Source organism: Vidua chalybeata, chromosome 7 (genome assembly GCF_026979565.1).
Source record: "Vidua chalybeata isolate OUT-0048 chromosome 7, bVidCha1 merged haplotype, whole genome shotgun sequence".
NCBI lineage: Eukaryota > Metazoa > Chordata > Aves > Passeriformes > Viduidae > Vidua > Vidua chalybeata.
Window position 1 is genome coordinate 1,054,594 of NC_071536.1, and position 17,586 is coordinate 1,072,179.

Sequence of the window (17,586 nt, forward strand, 5' to 3'; positions counted from 1 at the left end):
CTCTGCTGCTCTCCAGGCCTCTTGGGAAACGCTGCATTGTGCAGCCAAGCTCCTGAACAGGAGGGATCTCGAACAGCTGCTGGAGAAGGAGAATCTGTGGAAGTTTGCTGAGGTCCTGGTAAGGATGGCCTGGAAGGCCCAGGCTCAGCCTGGAGAAGCCCCATGGGCACAGTGCTCAGTGTGTGGGCTGGCAGCTGTGCCCCTGCCCGCTGCTGCAGCCAGAGGCCATGCAGGCTCTTCTCCAGGCTCCTGTGGGTCCCAGCCGGGTGCTGATGGAAACCCAGCCCGGCGGGGCTGCGGGGTGGCACCGCGGCTCCCGGGGCAGCAGTCGGCCCTCTGCCCCCTCCAGAGCCCGGCGCCAGCGGCTGCTGGCTGGGTCTCAGGGCTGTGCGGGCAAGGGAGGCTGGGGCTGGGCGCAGGGAGCGCCCGGCCCAGGGCTGAGCCCGCGCCAACCCTTCCCTCCTGCCGCTCTCTCCAGCTGGCAGAGGACAGGAGCCGAGCGGCCGAGCACCTGCGCCGGGCCCGGCGCCGTGGAGCCCCGCGTGGCCTGGGCACTGCTGCCGCCCTCTGGCAGCCGTGCCCTTGGGCGGCAGCGTGCGGCAAGGGCCTGGGCTGAGCCCTGCCAGCCCACGAGGCCGTGTGGCCACAGGGCTGGAGCGCCGCTGGCAGGGAGCTGTGCCGCTGGGCTCTGACAGGCTCTGTGTTCGCAGGGATGGCCGGGCGCAGCTCGAGGGGGCAGCAGGGAGAGCTCCAGCTGATCTGCAATGGTGAGTGAGGGCAGCGGGCTGACAGCGGGGGCTGACGGGGGCAGCTGCGAGCCCTGCCCCGGCTGCAGTGTGCTCTGCTCCCGGTGCGCACCCGGGGTGCTGTGGGCAGAGCACACAGAGATTTCAGGCACACGTCGGGGAGTCATGGCAAGTACCTCCCGGCTGATTCCAATGTCTCCTACTCCCTTCTGGGTGGGATTGGCCCTGTTCAGAAGGACTCCTAGCATTCCCACAGATCCGGGATCTCACCATGTCTCTGTTGCTGTCTCTTCCAGCCCTTCAAGCCCAGAGGCAGGATGCCAGCCCGTCATGCTCTAACCTGGAAAATCAAGCCCAGTTTCCCCAAAGAGCTAAGGAATTAGGCACACCTTCTGGATCCAGTGAACCAGTGTCCCAAGAACACACCCGGAGACATTGAAGAGGACATCACCTCTCAGTGCTGCTGGAAATCCTGGCATAGCTGATGCTGGGCACAGTTCTCGTGGCTTCAGCACTCTCCCTGCCTGTAGATAGCTCCCTCCCTCTAGATAGCTCCCTTCCTCCAGCCCCCAGACACTGCCCATCACCTTTTTTTCTCTCCACATGTCCTCCCTTTTGATAGCTCTGCCTTACCAGCCCTCAGCCTATCCATCACCTTTTCTTCCCCTCCACTCTCCCTCCCTGTTGACAGCTCCCTACCTCCAGCCCTCAGACCCTGCCCATCCCCCTTTTTCCCTCCCATCTCATCTCTTTGTTTCATCTTCCATATAATAAATGGTTTGGCTTCTTCACTTTGCCTGCATCTCTGTGGAGATGAAGCGATGCAAATCCTGAGCCCAGGGACACACAGGCCCCTGCTGCCATTCTCTTCCACACCGTGTTTTGGTGTTTCATGCACACACACAGAGCAACGAGGGCAGATCAGGCTGGAAAGGTGCCTGTGCTGAAGGTGCAGTTCCACAACACTGTGGAGTTGCAGATCTTGCTGAGCACCCTGGAGCCCCTGGAATTTGGAAGAGCCAACCTGAGGATGAACCCAGCTGTGAGGGATTCCATGGTAAGCATCCACGGAGGTCAAAGGAGCATGGAATGCTGGAAGTTTTCAAGAATAGCTTCCTAAAGCTCAGCAGTGCTCCATCCCTGCACAGGATGAGGAAGAGGACAGAACCAGCAACCATCCGGGCTTAACAGTGGGATTTGGGTGTGCCTAAGAGCAAATGCAGCAGCAGCGCGGCGCCCGGGACTCGGACGCGCGACCGTGCCAGTGCCCGGAGCGCTGTCAGGCAGTGCCGGGATCCCGGGTGTGGTTCTGGTCCCCACAGGTGAGGAATGGCAGCCCCAGGCTCAGAGCCAGTCAGAAAGCCAACCAAGTGAGCCCACAGGGAGGGCACCCTTCCCGTTTCTCTTGGGCATGGCTGCAAAACAGCCCCTGCTGCTTCTTCCTCCGCCTGTGTTTGGGGTGTGCTGCTGGCAGAGGCAGCCAGGTTGTGCTCTGCCTTCCAAAGCCTGTTGGGAGCAGGCATGAAAAGCACTGCGTGCAGAGCGGAGAGTCCTGGAAGGTGCTGGCAAGAGCATCCTGCGGGAACAGGGCTCTGGTCTGTGGCTGGGAACAGCCTGGTTTTGGTGCCATGAACACAGGCAGGTGTTGAGGCAGGTGAAGAGGTGTAGGAATATAAAAAGGTAAAAGACACTTTCTAAAGCTTAGAAAGGCTTGGAAGTTTCTAAACCTTCTCAAGAGAAAGCTAGGGATTTAAGAACTAAGTGAATTTATTGATATTTATCATAAGGAACAAGAAAGACAAGAACTTACTGATAACTCAAGATGTGAAAAGTCCTCGATATACGCCCTGCAAAGATAGAAAAAGTTTCCATCTTAAAGAATGAATTATTGTGTATTGTTTGAGGTTGATAGAAGTCCTTTTGTTAATGTTAAACCCACGTGGGTCCTTTTCTAATTGGTTAGAGTATAATGCCTTTACACCTTTTCTTTTATGCTATTGGTTCAAAGAATATGTAGAAAAAGGCTTTGCATGGGCTGCCATCTTGCCTCTGATCTGTGTTTGCATGGAGGTTGTTATTTTCCTGTGTCTCTTGCTTTTTGCCTGTATGATACAGACAGATAATAAATCCTAAGTCTGCAACCAGTCAGGGTCCCATCCCGTTTGTGAGACACGGACCGATCCAGCAGACACATTGGCCTCTCCAACCTGCTGCTGCAAACCTTCATCCCACACAGTCCTGCAGGATCTTGTCCAGGGACAGACTTGAACTTGACTCCTTTCACTGCCTCAGTTACTTCAGGCCCAGACCCCTGCAGCTCTGGCCCAACAGCCAGCTCTGGTAGCAACAAAAGAGATGAATAACAAAGCTAATTTAGTGCTGATTGCAGGGAGATTACCCAGGGAGACCTGCTGCCAGCTGCCCTGCAGTGGAGCACTGGGGAGGGAACTGGCGAGACCAGCACCAGAGGTGGGAAAGGACCTGGTGAGACCTCCTAAGCCCAGCCCCTGCTCCAGCCAGGTCAGCTGTATGGCGAGGTAGCCCACTGTTCACTGTTTGCTAGGAGCTGTTAGATATCTCAAGCTTTGCCAGACTCCAGAGTGTGGTCTCGCACCACGACAGGGTTTTCCATGGGTTCTGAAAGAGATTGGCTTAGGTTGGATGTTGGGAAATAATTCTTCCCTGTGAGGGTGGTGAGGCCCTGGCACAGATTACCAGAGCAGCTGTGGGTACTCCATCCCTGGAAGAGTTTCAGGCCAGGTTGGACAGGGCTTGGAGCACCCTGGGATAGTGGAAGGTGTCCCTGCCCATGCCAGGGGGTGGAATGGGATGAACTTCCTTCCAACTCAAACCAGTCTGGGACTCTGTGATCCTCTCTCTTGCAGACTGTTGCATCCTGGGTTTGGGTTCAGATTAGGGGTTCTGATCTTTGTTAGTTTGCCAGTTCTGTGTACCCTCGTGCATCCCCCCACAGTTTCCCCCCCCCACCATGGTGCCTAGCTCCAGGCTGCCTGCCATTGGAGTTTCCTCCTGTCACTCCTGTAACCACTCCCTGCCAACTCCTGAGGATTCCGTGCCTGTCACCCCATTCCTGCGGTCCCAGTCGCCCCGAAGCCCCGTGTCCCCCCCTGCCGTGTTCCCATTGGTCGCTGTAGTACACGTCACCGCCATGGCATCTGTATTCATTGGGCGGGAGGACTCCCCGTCCTCCCTGTCCCACCCCTATATCATCCCGCTCGCCTCTGATCCCGGGGGCATATTTGTCCACGCGAGGTTGGGAACGGGCTGCAGCTTCTCTGTCGCGGCTCTCGTGGCCAATAAAGCATCCAGCTGCCATGTGGACGGATTTGGACGTTTTCCCTGCCTCTTCGTTTCCTCCCTCGCACCAATGGCAAAACGTGGCCCACCCCGGAACGCGGCAACAGAAGCGCCTGGGAATCGCGGCAAGCCCTGGCCCCGACGAGAAGCCGAGATGTCCAAGCCGGGCGCTTGAGAGCTGACCGGGGCCGAGAAAAGTAACGCATTGCCACTGCAGACCTCTCTGCCTGGTGTCCTAGGAAGAAGGCATGTCAGCACATTTCCTAATCACACCCTCTCCACCTCAGAGAGCATTTTAAGCCCTATTTTCTTGCTCACCCTTGGCAGAGCCACATCTGCAATCCCAACATCTGCCTCCGTTGTTACAGAACCATAGGAAACTAATCCCAGCAGAGCTCTCCAGCTAGCTGGAGCTTTACCAAGCCACTAAAATCCATCCAAGTTTTCATGAGATCTCCCTCTTTGCAGCAAGTGGGGCTCCTGTCACACCACAGAGAGGCCAGAGCATCGTGGCAGTTGGCAACATAGACACCAGCTTTCCTCCTTGGGCGCTTGCTCTCAAAGAGACAGGATCAGCAAAGTCACTCCAGATTTCTCTGGGAGGCTGTCAGATACAGGTCCAAGTAGCAACCACTGCAAACTGGTTTGCAGACAGAGCTCAGCACAAATCTGGCGGTGAGGTTCAGTCATTGATTACACGAGTGACAAAACCTTTAAAGTGCCTTGGAGGCAGGCAGTGATAGCACCAGAGCTGTCACCGCTACCCAGCACTGCTCCCAGGCTGGGCCTGATGGGCAAAGCCTGAGGAGACCAAGCCCTGAGCCCCCTGATTTTGTGCAGGGAAGGCTGAGATCCCAGGCAGCAGAGAGCTGTGCAACCCCTGCAGCGTTTGCCCCGGGGCACAGAGGAGTTACAGATGTGCACACCCTGAATCAGCCCGTGGAGGCATGGAGGGAGCTCCCAGAGCTTCCCTCTCTAGGCTCGAAGCTTAACATTTCCAGCAAACTATTAATTAGTCTGGTTTCTTCTTAAAGCACAGACAGAGAATAATATTTAAAAGCAAAGCAGATTCAAAGGATGATGCGGTGAGGCACTATCCTGCAATAGAAACCAGGATCCCACACAGATGACAAATCCCTTTCCTCGTATCCGCTGTGGAAGCAGGCACTGATACGAGCACCCAAACCCACTGTGGTTGTCCTCTGCTCTCTCCCACCCTAAACCCTGCCCCAGGCTCTGATGCCTGGCTTCCTACACCCCATTAAACAGGTCTGTTCCCAAGCCAGAGGCACAAAACACCCACACCTCCAAAATACCAGAGAAGGTGGAGAAGGCAGGAAGCCCCTTCTCAGATTTATCCTGGTGTTAGCAGCCAGCCAAGATGCAGACAACACCTGGAAGCTCCACTCTAGGGCTGGAGAAATGCAGCACAAGGGAAAAAGCAGCCTCAGGGCATCACCCTGAGCCCACTGTGCAATTGGTCTCTCCATTGCCTGGAGATAAGGCAATTACCACTCTATCAAAACATCCATCTCTCTCCTGCCCGGAGATAAGGCCCGACTTGGGCTGGGGATGGGGAGAGGATAGGGATGCTCTTCAGATGATGCCATGCTCTCCTGCTCCGGGAGAAGAGCCTGCACAAAGCACAGGACAGCAAACCCGAGGCAGAAAGCAGAGCACAAGGGGTGCCAGCATGTCCCCCCAAAATGCCCAACAGGACATGCCAGCAGCAGGCTGCTGTGACCTGCAGTTGGCACGGGTCTTCATCAGGCATGCCTGAGACCCAGGCCAGCCCTGATGTATCTGGGATGATCTGAAGTCAAACAAGATGAACTTCAGGGCAGAGCAAGGGGAAGGAGCTGGAAATCACAGGCAAGTGGCCAGATGGGAATAACTGGCCTGGCAGAATGGGACGCCAGAACCCCTGCAATGCCAAATGCTTTTCCAGAGCAGCTCTCTCACTGGGAAGCACACACTGAGCACATCCACTGGGAACCAGCTCCTGCTTGGAGGCACAGGTCCCATCTGGAGAGTCTGGTACAGGAGTCTCCTCCTGGAGCCCAGCATCCAGCTGGAGAGGGCGCTGGGAGAGCCCAGAGGAGTGGGCATGAGCGAAAAACCAAGGGAGCCAAGTTTATCCAATCTGTGGCAGGAAGAAGACGTAGTAAGAGCCTCTAAATAGAAGCTACTGCTGTCTTCCTGCCCCACGTGCTCTGCCTTCCCCAGTGTCCATCACCCATTCCATCGGGCCCAAGTTGCCGGAGGGGGAACGCGTCCCTATCTGCACATTCTGGTGACTTCTGGGAATGTGGTGACTGCCCCCAGTCAGGCTCTGCGCTGTATATAATGTTAACATTTATTAAACCTACTGTAACTGTAATAATAATAAAGGGTTGAAGAAGAATAGGGAGGGAGGGAGAAGGAATATGGAAATATAGGAATACCAAATATGGAATAAATAAGGAAATACAGAATATGAAGTATAATAAAAAGGAACATGTAATATGTATTATATTATGAACATTCAATTATTTAGTGAATTTAATTTTAAATTGCCATTCCAGTTAGATGAGGGCATTGTTGCAGTTCAACAAGACACACTGTTTTACCCACCTCTCTCTTCTCCACAGGGTGCTGGGAGTGCAACACAGGAGGAGTTCTGGACATACAGGATGCCTGCTAATGAGATGGAGGAACTTTGCAGGAGGTCTCAGCTGCTGGGCAGGCTCCCAAGTGTCTCCCACCATCCATGGTGACATTTTCCTGCCAGTATCAACATTCAAGGGCCTGCTCCCATAACTCACCATCATGCTTCCTGCAGGAAACACAACCTCCCATCCCAAAGCTTGGGGTAGAACACAAGCTGTGCATTGGGGATTGATTCCAGGGGCTTTTCCCCGCTCCCAGCACATATGTCCCTTTCAGATGGGCATTTACAAATTTAAGCAGCATTTGATGCCAAACTTAGGCACCAGGGGCAACCCTCAGCCTACAAAAGGAACAATGTCCAGGAGAGCAGCTTGAAGCCTACACGAGGTCCCTTCTCTGTGAGCTGCAGTTATTTCACTCACCCCAGCCAAAACCCCAGTACAGCAGTAAGAGCTCAGTTAATAACTTTAACAAGTCCTGGACGTCACCCTGTGTCCTTCATTTTTTAATGCCAATCTGAATTTCATAGCTCAAAGACAAACCCTTCAGTCCCCCCCAGATCTGTGTCTCACTCAGCTGCATCCCCCTAACACGCACCTCATTTGGTTTGATGTAATTTGTCTAACCACAAACTCCCTCTCTGCAGGCATCCTCGCTTCAGGAAGGAGCTTTGGATAACGGGGTCTGCCAGTGTTTGGCAGCAATTTAAGTTCTCTCCTCTACCACCACTCTCCAATCTCATCTGGCAGGGCTGCTCACATATGTGACACGAGAGGAAATGAGCATTAAATGAAATGCACTGAAGTGCCTGTTGAATTTGCAGCTCAGAGAGAGATTGAGGGGTCTTTTAAGGCTGAATGGAAAATTACAGCATTTCCCCAGGAAAGCTCAAGCCTGCTGGGTTGTAAGAGCAGCATTAGGAGGGATATCCCCTCTTGCAGGGAGGCTGGCACAACCCAGCTCCAAACTAGTCCACACAAGCTGGCTAAAAGACACTGGCACCAGGGCTTTTACAAAGCTTAAACACTTTTGAAATCACAGTCATGCACCAGGAAGGAGAAAAATTAAAATAGTTTTCCTTTGATTAAAAAAAAAAAAGGGGTGAAGAAAAATTTTTTGAGATTCCTCAAATATCCTTTAAAGTCTTCTGGCCACTCACCAACCGAATCCAGCTCCAAACAGACAGAAAGAAGAGAAAATGAGACTGGAGATGAGCACGGCAGTGGGTAAAACACTGAGGTATATAACAGAACCACTGGGATAGCCTGGCCAAATACTGAAAATCCTCTGGCTGAGGCACACAGGGTGACACAGCCAGCAGCAAGTCACCCCAAGGCCCAAGGAGGACACCGCAACACCTCTGGTCCTGCACGGCCCAGCTGCAGCACGCAGGGTGCTCCACGGCCAGCCTTGAGAGGGGGAATGCCAGTGAGGAAAATGCCTCATGGAAACAGTGAAGCTTGCTCTAGACATTCCAAACCTGCTTAATTTCCCTTCCCTTTGGCCCAGTGGTTATGAAGCACACTGTGCCAGGGGGTTCATGGTGAAGCTAGTGGCTCCTGTGCCGAGGGAAAGCTCAGCTTCCAGCCCCAAAGCTGTGCTGCTGCTGGGGTTTGTTTTTCCTCAGCTGCTCTTTCAACGGGAACCCAGTAGGAAGCGTGTCCTTTCTGCAAGCTGGCAAGTACCAAGGGAGATTATTCCCGACAGTGGAACTTGCCTGAGCTGATCTATTGTCTCCTAATTCTTATGATTAGATTTTTTTAGTAAGTGAAAAGCCCCAAGCAGACTGCAAAGGGGCTGGAGAAGCCACTCAGCCCACGCTGTCCCCTCTGGCTGGCTGTACATCCCACTGCCACCAGCCCTGCTCCGCCTGGCTGCTCCCAGCAGGATCCCGCTCCAAGATCTGACCCACCACAGAGAAAAACAATCTCTTCCCATTCCCAAGGCTGGCCTTGCAGAACCAGGGAACGAGGGCCTTTCTGCTCCAAAGAGACACCTTCTCCTGCACCCGGAGCCACACAGATCCAGCCCAAACCCTCAGGCTGGTATGCCAGAGGGCTGGAATCACCACTCCGAGATGAACAGAAGACAGCTTTGTGGCAAAACAGCTATCCTTCATGTTTACGCAACAAGACTCCCACTTAAATACCCAAGAGAGGCTCAGGGTCACCTCACCACAGGTTTAAAGTATTGATGCTCCCTCCTTCATCCTGGGCTTGGACTCAGCTCATCCATGTCCTCCCCCACAGCCTCCCAGAAACAGATACCCACCTTTAGCTCCTATACACCTGGAAAAGCTGAGCTTAAACAGGCTGGTGGGACTTGGGAGCTGGGGAAGGCATGAAGGAGGCAGGAAACACCAGGGACACCGAGGGGGATGTTATGCAACAGCTACTGAGCAGCGTGGTAATTAATAATTAAGGAACCGAGATGTTTTGGTAATTACTAATTGCTGTATGTTTGATTTAGGCGGGCACCAAAACATAGCCCAGCCTGCAAATCACTGCTGAGCGGCTCAAACTCTCCGGCGAGCTTCCTCACCGGGATGCAGGACAAGCATCTTTGGGATTTCTGTTCTCCCACCAGTGTGCCAGAGCCGACACAGCGTTAGCTCCAATTAACCTTGATTAAAACCGAGTAACCCAAGCATGCTGCTCCCTTTTGCACCCGCAGCGCTCGCACCAGAGCGGCTCCAGGCACTTCCCCAGAACCAGCTGGGCTCTCGCTGCCCGGCCTTCGCTCGTCCTGCCCGGTCCCACGCACCTACCTCTTGGGCACCGGCTTCTTCCTCTTCCTGCCGGTCTACATCCCCAGCCACCGGCAGCGCCCACCGGAGCGGCAGCACCGCGCCACCGGCGGGGCTCCGGGGCACCGGCACAGGCCACGCCCCGGACACCCCTTGAGTGGCAACCGCGCCCGGGGAGCCGTGCCTGGGGACACCAAATCCTGGGAAACACTGTGCCCGTGGACCGCTGTCCCTAGGTGACAGCCTAATCCTGGGAACACTGAGCCCCAGGGGCTGCCCTCACAAGGGGACACTAAGTCCTAGGAAACGCTGTGCCCCTGGGCCACCATCCACAGAGGAGACCAAATCCTAGGAAACACCACGCACCTGGGCCGCAATCCTCAGGGGACACCAAATCCTGGGAAACACAGTGTCCACAAGCCACTCTTCCCAGGGGCCACCAAATCCCCAAGGAGCCACCAAATGCTGGGAAACACCATGACTATAGACCACCATCCTATGTACAGATGACACTGTATCCTGGGAAACTTATCAGTGGGCCACCATCCTCCGGGACCATTGGATTGTGGGAATCACCATGTCTGTGGGCCATTGTCCAAGGGAAACATGGAATCCTGGCAAACACCATGTCCGTGGGCCACCATTTGAGAGCCTGATGCCCGCTCAGGAAAAGCCAGCCTGTTCCTTCTCACTTTGCCTTTCCCTGAGTTAATGCTGCCCAAAACTTTTGGGCAGCATTAACTTGATTAAAACCGAGTTTGCTGCAGCAAAACTCTTCCCCCAAAGACCATCTCCAGCTGCTGTGGTGAGGCCCTGGCACAGGTTGACCAGGGAAGCTGTGGCTGCCCCATCCCTGGAAGGGCTCAAGGCCAGGTTGGACAGGGCTTGGAGCACCCAACTAGTCTGGTTGCAGACAGAGCTGTTAAGGAAACCTCGACGCAATCCTTTGTGGATTGTTTGGTTGGGTTTTTCAAGCTGTTTGCAAATTCCAGGGACAAATCCTTGAAATGCAACTTGATTGCTTCTTGCCAGGGGGCAAAGCAGAAGCCGCTAATGGTGTCACAAATGTGCCAGATCAGCAGAGCTGATGTCACTTTGATGGGAAATTTGTAAAACGTTTGGTTATGACCTTCCCAGGCCCAGTAATTTAACAGTGATTTTACATAAGGGTTAGGGTTACTGCACATGCTGCCAGCCTAAAAGCTTGGAGATGTTGGTCAAGCACCTGAAGCAGGGTGCAGAGGGAATTAGGACAACTGGATGTGCAGGTGTTGGAAAGAGACGTATCCCAGGCTCCCTCCTGTGGGGACCTGCGGGCAGACATAGTGCAGGCATCCTGTCTGTCCCTTATCCCGTCTGATGCCTAACCCGGCTGTTCATTGTCCCCGCTTGGTCCTGGCCCCACCCGTTCCTAACCCGGCTGTTCCCTATTCCCACCTGTTCCCTAACCCAGCTGTTCCCTATTCCCACCTGTTCCCTAACCCGGCTGTCCGTTATCCCGCCCGCTCCCAATCCAGGCTGTTCCCTGTCCCACCGGGCTGTCGCCGGTCCCGCCTGTTCCCTATCCCACTGTTCCCTAACTCGGTTGGGCCCGGTCCCGCCTACTGCCTGTTCCTGTTCCGACTGCCATTCCCCAGCCAGACTGTTCCCTGTCCCGCCTAGTCCCCATTCCTAACCTGGCTGTTCCCTGTTCCACCTGCTCACTGATTCGGCTGCTCCTAGTCCCGCCTGACCCCTGTTCTTAACCAGGCTGTTCCCTGTCCCGCCTAGTCCCTATCCCGGCCGTTCCCGGTGCCGCCTGTCGCTGTCCCCGCTGTCCCCTGTCCCCCCTAGTCCCTATCCCGGCCGTTCCCTATCCCGGCCGTTCCCGGTGCCGCCTGTCGCTGTCCCCTGTCCCCCCTAGTCCCTAACCCGGGCCGTTCCCTATCCCGGCCGTTCCCGGTGCCGCCTGTCGCTGTCCCCGCTGTCCCCTGTCCCCGTTCCCGCCAGAGCCCACACGGACAGTGGGCGTGGCCTCTGGCCAGGGGCGTGGCCTCGTAGCGCCTTCCTCCCCGGGGCGCAGCGCCTCTTCCGCCTGACGTCATCACCGCGCGCCGCCGCCCTCCGCCCGGCGCCGCCATGTCCTTGTGGGTGTCCCGGCTCGGCCAGGCCGCGGCCGCCCGGGGTCGGCGGGGGAGCTCCGGGCCGGGCAGCGCCGCGCCGCGCTGGGCTCCGCCCTGCCGGGGGGGTGAGTGGAGGTGGCTGGGCAGGACTGTGTCTGGAGCTCCGTCCTGCTGGGGGGGTGGTGAGCAGAGACAGCTGGGGGCCGGAGATGCCTCTCCCCGGGGCCGGGCTGTTCCTTGGGAAGGGACATTGCCGGCAGGGAGCTGGGAGAGGCGGCGAAATGCGAGGCAGACTGGAGCAAGTGCAGGGGAGTGCAGTGACCTTCGGTTGCGGCTGTGGGCAGTAGTGCTGCGAGGAAAGGAGTGTTCGATAGAAATGACCGCCCCTGTGTGAGGGAGGGCACTGCAGTGCTCAGAATGAGATTTGTACGATGTTTATCGGGGCCTGGGGGAGGCTCTGAGCGGGGTCAGAAAGGCCCTGCCTTCAGCCCCATAGCCCAGGTGGGTCCCTCTTGCCAACGCTCAGAAATGGTGCATTGAAAGCTGTATTGAAATGAAGCTGTAACTCTCCTGCGGGTGGGTTTAGTGTTATTATGTGCCCAGAACCACAGAAAGTACGAGCAAAAGTCTAATGTGTGGTCTCTCTTGGGAACTCTGGGTGTGTTGTGTGTCTGGCCTTCAGACTGAAAATTGTTCCATGTTTTTTTTGTCTTCTCAGCCTTTAATTTGATGAACAACTTCCCTGCCTAACCACTGCTGCAGTTGCTAAGCTGAAATGACGGTGCTAAGGTTACTGAGTGAAAACTTGTATTAGATGCATAAGAGTGTGTCCTGTGTGTGTGTCTGAAGAAACAGTGTTTGAGCTGAAAAATCCCTCCAAAGCTGCTGATTTCCATGTGTTTTTCTCCAGGCAAGAATCCACACCAGCCCTGAGCAGAGCCTGCAGTATGAGTGGCTGGCCTATATGTTGGGAGAAAGGACCAGCAAGAAGTTCACAGAGCACAGCAAAGTCTTTACAGTAGAGGGGAATCTGTCTTCTGGGAAGGGCCAGCTGGCCCAGCAAATAGCAGACAAACTGGGTATGTCTCACTCTGTCTGTTTCCCTGAGAGCTGACAGAGTTTAGTCGTGGTTCTTGTGCAGAGGAAGTTCATCAGAGCAGCAGTTCCTGACTGGGAAATGCTGGAGGGAGTGGGGAGGCTCTGTGGGTGATGTTGGTGAGGTTTGGGATGGGGATTTGTTGTGAGCGAAGCTGCAGTTCTAATGGAGTCTGTGTGCTCCCCGGGAGCTTGGCTTTTCCACGTGGATGTGCTTGGAACAGCTCAGCTCTCCCTGGGCTGTGGCAGAGCTCGGAGTTGGGGTTCGTTGCCCTCTGCTGTGATGGGCAGGGGAGCTGTTGAAGGAGCAGCTGTGTGCTCAGTAGCTGAAGAGGTGTTTGCTGCACATGAGCACAGCTTATTTCTGCTGTGGGTTTCTTCTCTTTCTCAGGGATGAAGTACTTCCCCGAGGCAGACATCCACTACCAGGACAGGATCTCGGGGGAGGGCAAGCTGCTGCCTGAGAAGTTCAATGGCTTCTGTAGCCTGGAGAAGTTCTACGCGGACCCCGAGTCTCCCGACGGGCACTCGTACCGCCTGCAGTCCTGGATCTTCGGGAGCCGAGTCCTGCAGTACGCCGACGCCTTGGAGCACCTGCTCAGCACAGGTTGGGGAATCATGGAATGGTTTGGGCTGGAAGGGACCTTGCAGCTCCTTTTGTTCCAACCTGGAGCCTGCTCTCCCTTGCAGGTCAAGGCGTGGTGCTGGAGCGCTCTCCCTACAGTGACTTCGTGTTCCTGGATGCCATGTTAAAGCAGGGATATGTCCACAAGAGATGTGAGTTCCTGCCAGCAAAAGGAAGCTGTTTGGCCATAATCTCTCAGGAGTCTGGTAGTTAACTTTACTTTAAAAAAGAAACAAAACATTCCTGCTTGGAAGGAGGGATTCCTTTAAAGGTTCAGTGTTCATGTGTTGTATGTTGCTGGGTGGAGCTAGTCTGGTTTCAGTGGCAGCGAGGAGACAAAAGATAAAGGGCAGGAATTGAAATGCAAAGCGTTTCATTTGTAAGGAAAAACCCTTTTTCGCTGTGAAGAGAGTCAAACCCTGGAGCAAATCACCTGGGATCTCCCCCCTGGAGATACTTGGAACGCTGTGGGTGGAGTTCTCAGCAGAGTGCTTGAACCGGGTGATTTGGGGATGTTCCTGCCAACCTGAGTGATTTGGTTTGGGGTTATGGGTGCTGAGCTCCTGAGCTGTTGCTGCATGTTCTTAGCAAATCTGTTCTTTTGGCTGCTCCTGAGGTGGACATAACTGTTTTCTTGACTGCCTCCTGGTTTTGCTGTTGGATTTAAGAGGTGTATATATTTGTTTTTTGCCACCTGCTGTAAGTTACTGGATGGCTTTGAGAGCTGATAATGATGACCTGTGTCTGCATTGCTGAGGCAGCAAAGCCCAGTAATCCACAGTTTAATACAAAATCCCAGTTTGGATTGTACTGGAATCCTTAGGGAACAAAAATCTTGATTACAGCTACTGCTGCTTATTGTCTCTAAATGGTGGAGGAAGAGCTGAGATTCCTGTAAACCTGAGCCAGGAATAAAGTCCCTCTTTGCTACAACTGGGTTTAGATTCTTAGATCTCAGTGCATGGAAGTTTTCTGGAGAAAGTTTTTCTGTAAACTTCCTGAATTCTGTTAGAGGAAAGGCATACCCTAAACTTGCTCTGTGAGCCCAGAAGAAGAGACTCCAAATACAGAGGTGGGAATGTGATTTGTTTGTGTTTTACACAGGCCTTGATCACTACAAAGAGGGCAAGGAGATCAGCATTTCTGAGTTGCTGCCACCTCACTTGGTCATTTATGTAGATGTGCCTGTCCCAGAAGTGCAGAAGAGGATTAAAGAGAAAGGCAAGGTAATTTGATCTCTAATTATTGCCTAGTTCTCTCTTATCTTTATTATTACTTGTCTCTCACAATTGCTGCCTGCTAATGTCTGTTGTAATCACACCTTATGTGGAGTCCTGTGGGGTTTGCTGCTGAATGCTGCTTCTGAGGAGCTGCTTGTCCTCTGAGGTGTGAGATCTGTGTGGTGGTGGTGACTCTGTGGGTATTCTTGTATGCTTGCTTTAAAAAGGCAAAAAAAAAAAAAAGGCAAAAATCAACTTTTTGTGTGACTGCATCAATATGCTGTCATTTGTGGAATGAGAAATTGTTTTAAGAGCAGGTGAATTTTCATACCTGTCTGTGTAGCTGCCACTTCAGGAGCTGTGGGCAGGTGATGTGCTGCTTGCAATGCACTTAGAGATGATCTATTTCTTATTCCTGAGTGCCAGGAGGCCAGCTGGGGTCCCTGGCTCCTGCTTCCCAGTTGACTGCTGCCTCAGCCCTGTGCTGGGGTTCATGTGTGAGTCACCTGGGATCAGCAGGTTCACTTAACTCCCTGAATTCCAGCAAATCACTGCTGGATGACTGCATTACTGAGCTAGTCTTGGCTCAGGAAAGCTGTAGGGTGCTTTTGGGGAATGACTAATGTAAGTAAGGTTTGTAATTTGGGGTTTATTTCCCCTCTTTCTTTGATACTTAGATGTGTACTTGTAACTGTTTGCAGATGTGTTACGAGGATTCAAGGATGTTTGTCTTGCCTTGTTGAAAGGCTATGGGAAATGCAGTTTAACTCTGGGAGACCTGATAGATTAAAAGAAGGCTTTGATTTATTAGAAAAAAGTTCTCAGTTAAGAAGTTCTTCATGTACTGGGGGAACCTGTGAGTTCTTGGCCCTTCTGAGCATGAAAATCAGTGGCATTTTTGAAACCTTTGGAAAGAAACTGCTGATGTAGCTTGTGACTTTTTGGGTGCTGGGCTGTGGCAGTGCTGAGCTCTGTAGGATTTATTTGGGGAACACATGGTAGATGAGAGAAATTCCTGGTGTTTTGTAAATGTGGCATTGAAAGTACACTGTGTGGAAAGCAAACTGGTTAACAGCAGGGATGATATCCATGAAATTTCTCAGGAGTTTGGAGTGGGTGTTTGCCCATGCACTTGTCTGAAACTGTGGAAATAGGTGCAAATTTGGCCTCCCTATAGAAAAGGTGGACTCAGACAGTCTTCTCCTGTTTTCTGGCTGGCTATTACAGCTCCCTGGAACGTGTAGTTAGCAAGGATCAGTCGGTCCTTGGATAGCTGGGGGCTGCTCTAGATATTTTACGGCATGTAAGGAATTCCAAACACTCCAAATAAAACTCTTAATTCTTTGAAACTTTCACTCGTGTGCATGTGGTTCACTTGGATGTTTGACTGTTTATCCCAGAGTGAGCCCTTGGCAGGTGGTGGAGCAGACCTTGGAGTCTGTGCTGGTGGGAAAAGAAAGTAAGCTAATTCCACAGCTTTTTCTGTTTATTTGTTTGTAGCCATATGAGAAAAAGGTGTCTCCTTCCTATCTCCAGAGCATTGAGGATGCTTACAAGAAGACCTTCCTACCAGAGATCAGGTTAGCAAAGCAAAATGTTTTACCTCTTAGATCTTTGAGCAAAAATGTGTGCAAACCTTAAAATCTCTGCCAATATCAACAAATCATGTGAAAAAATCCTCCTTGTGCTGCAGGGTACAGTATTGTGGCCTCGTGAAGGGGTGCTGCACTCACAGCATAAGAACTGTGTGAGTGTAGTTACTTCTGCCATCCCAGAAGCCTGATGCCAGTGTTGCAAGATGAAAAGGGGCTCAGGAATGGTGTGCAGAATGCCACAGCTATGGCTGTGTGTGTTTGCACGACCTGAGGAGAGAGTGATGCAATACAAGCTTTTCTCAGGCCTTTTTGGAAGGCTTTAGGGCTTTTCTCTCCTCAAGAAGTGCTTTCAGTTGTCCCAGAATCCCAGAATGGTTTGGGTTGGAGGGACCTTAAAGCTCATCCAGTACCACCCCCTGCCATGGGCAGGGACACCTTCCACTATCCCAGGTTGCTCCAAGCCCTCTAGGACCTGGCCTCTTCCCTGGACACTTCCAGGGATCCAGGGGCAGCCACAGCTGCTCTGGGCACCCTGTTCCAGGGCCTCAATGGTTCCTCCCGGGTTCCTTCCCAATATCCCCTCTAACCCTGCCCTCTGGCAGTTGGAAGCCATTCCCTGTGTCCTGTCTCTTGCTGGGCTCCCCTGGCTTCCTCTAGCTGGGAAGCAAAAACGTGTGCCCTGTAAACCTTGGATGAAACAGAGCTTGCCAGCTCTCCCAGCTCTTATAAAAGAGCTCTAGGAAAATTAAAATTGTCCTAAAAATCTAAAAGCAGAATTATGGTCCCTCATAATTCTGGAAGGGAAACTCTCAAAGGGTATCAGATGAATTAACTGTAAGTTCTGGTGCGTGCAGGATAGAAATCAGAGTAGATTCCCAGGTGTTTTGTAGCCTGCCTGTGTCCCCCTGGGGCTTGCTGCATCTCCCAAGGTGGATCAGTGTGGTGGCTCTGCCAGCTCCTGAAGCGGGTAACTCGATATTGAGCTTGTCACTCGTGCAGGCAGGGGTTGTTGGTGTCACGTGTGGTCAGCGGCCTCCCCGTGTGTCCCCACAGCCAGCACGTGGCTCTTGGAAGGGAATGGGAAGCCTTGGGAATGTCATCCCCCTGAGGGCAAACTGCTGCAGTCACTGGTGGGGAGAAAGCTGCTGCTTGTTCTCTGGAGCAGATCAAGCCCCAGGTGCATCTTGTGGTGCTCAGTGAGGCTAAATCCTAAATCCTGCTGCGATTTCACCTCCTTGCCCTCTGTGCGTACATGGTCAGTGCCCCTGTTGGGCAAACCCCCTCTGCTCGGCATCCTGGCAGCAGATGGGCTCCCAGCAGCCTGTCACACTGATCTGTGTCTCTGTCCCCTGGCTGTGGGGGAGCTGGGAGTGTGTGAATCCAGCTCTGTGCACCTCAGGGTGGCTCCGATCTGGGGTAAATGCAGAAGCCACAGCTGCCTGAGCTGTTTGTTTGCTGTCAGTGGCGCAGAGGGCTGTGTTCATGCTACC

The 17,586-nt window shown here is 53.4% G+C and overlaps 1 protein-coding gene and 1 long non-coding RNA gene across 9 annotated transcripts in view; both read left to right on the top strand.

Moving 5' to 3' along the window:
* Positions 1–6,394: 6,394 nt before the first annotated feature.
* Positions 6,395–7,529, top strand: LOC128790961 (uncharacterized). The gene is made up of 2 exons (XR_008431920.1): positions 6,395–6,816; positions 7,360–7,529. It is a non-coding gene; the product is annotated as an uncharacterized LOC128790961 (long non-coding RNA).
* A 4,009-nt stretch (positions 7,530–11,538) lies between these two features.
* NDUFA10 (NADH:ubiquinone oxidoreductase subunit A10) overlaps positions 11,539–17,586 on the top strand; it is a 50,363-nt gene continuing 44,315 nt past the window's right edge. For 2 of the 8 annotated variants that reach the window (XM_053947032.1, XM_053947034.1), the window contains exons 1-6: positions 11,756–12,062; positions 12,472–12,640; positions 13,048–13,263; positions 13,347–13,433; positions 14,386–14,507; positions 16,002–16,081. In XM_053947032.1, the coding sequence (XP_053803007.1) occupies positions 11,979–12,062; positions 12,472–12,640; positions 13,048–13,263; positions 13,347–13,433; positions 14,386–14,507; positions 16,002–16,081 (758 nt within the window). In that variant the 5' untranslated portion in view covers positions 11,756–11,978. The other 6 variants (XR_008431728.1, XM_053947035.1, XM_053947039.1 and 3 more) reach the window with 5 other exon arrangements.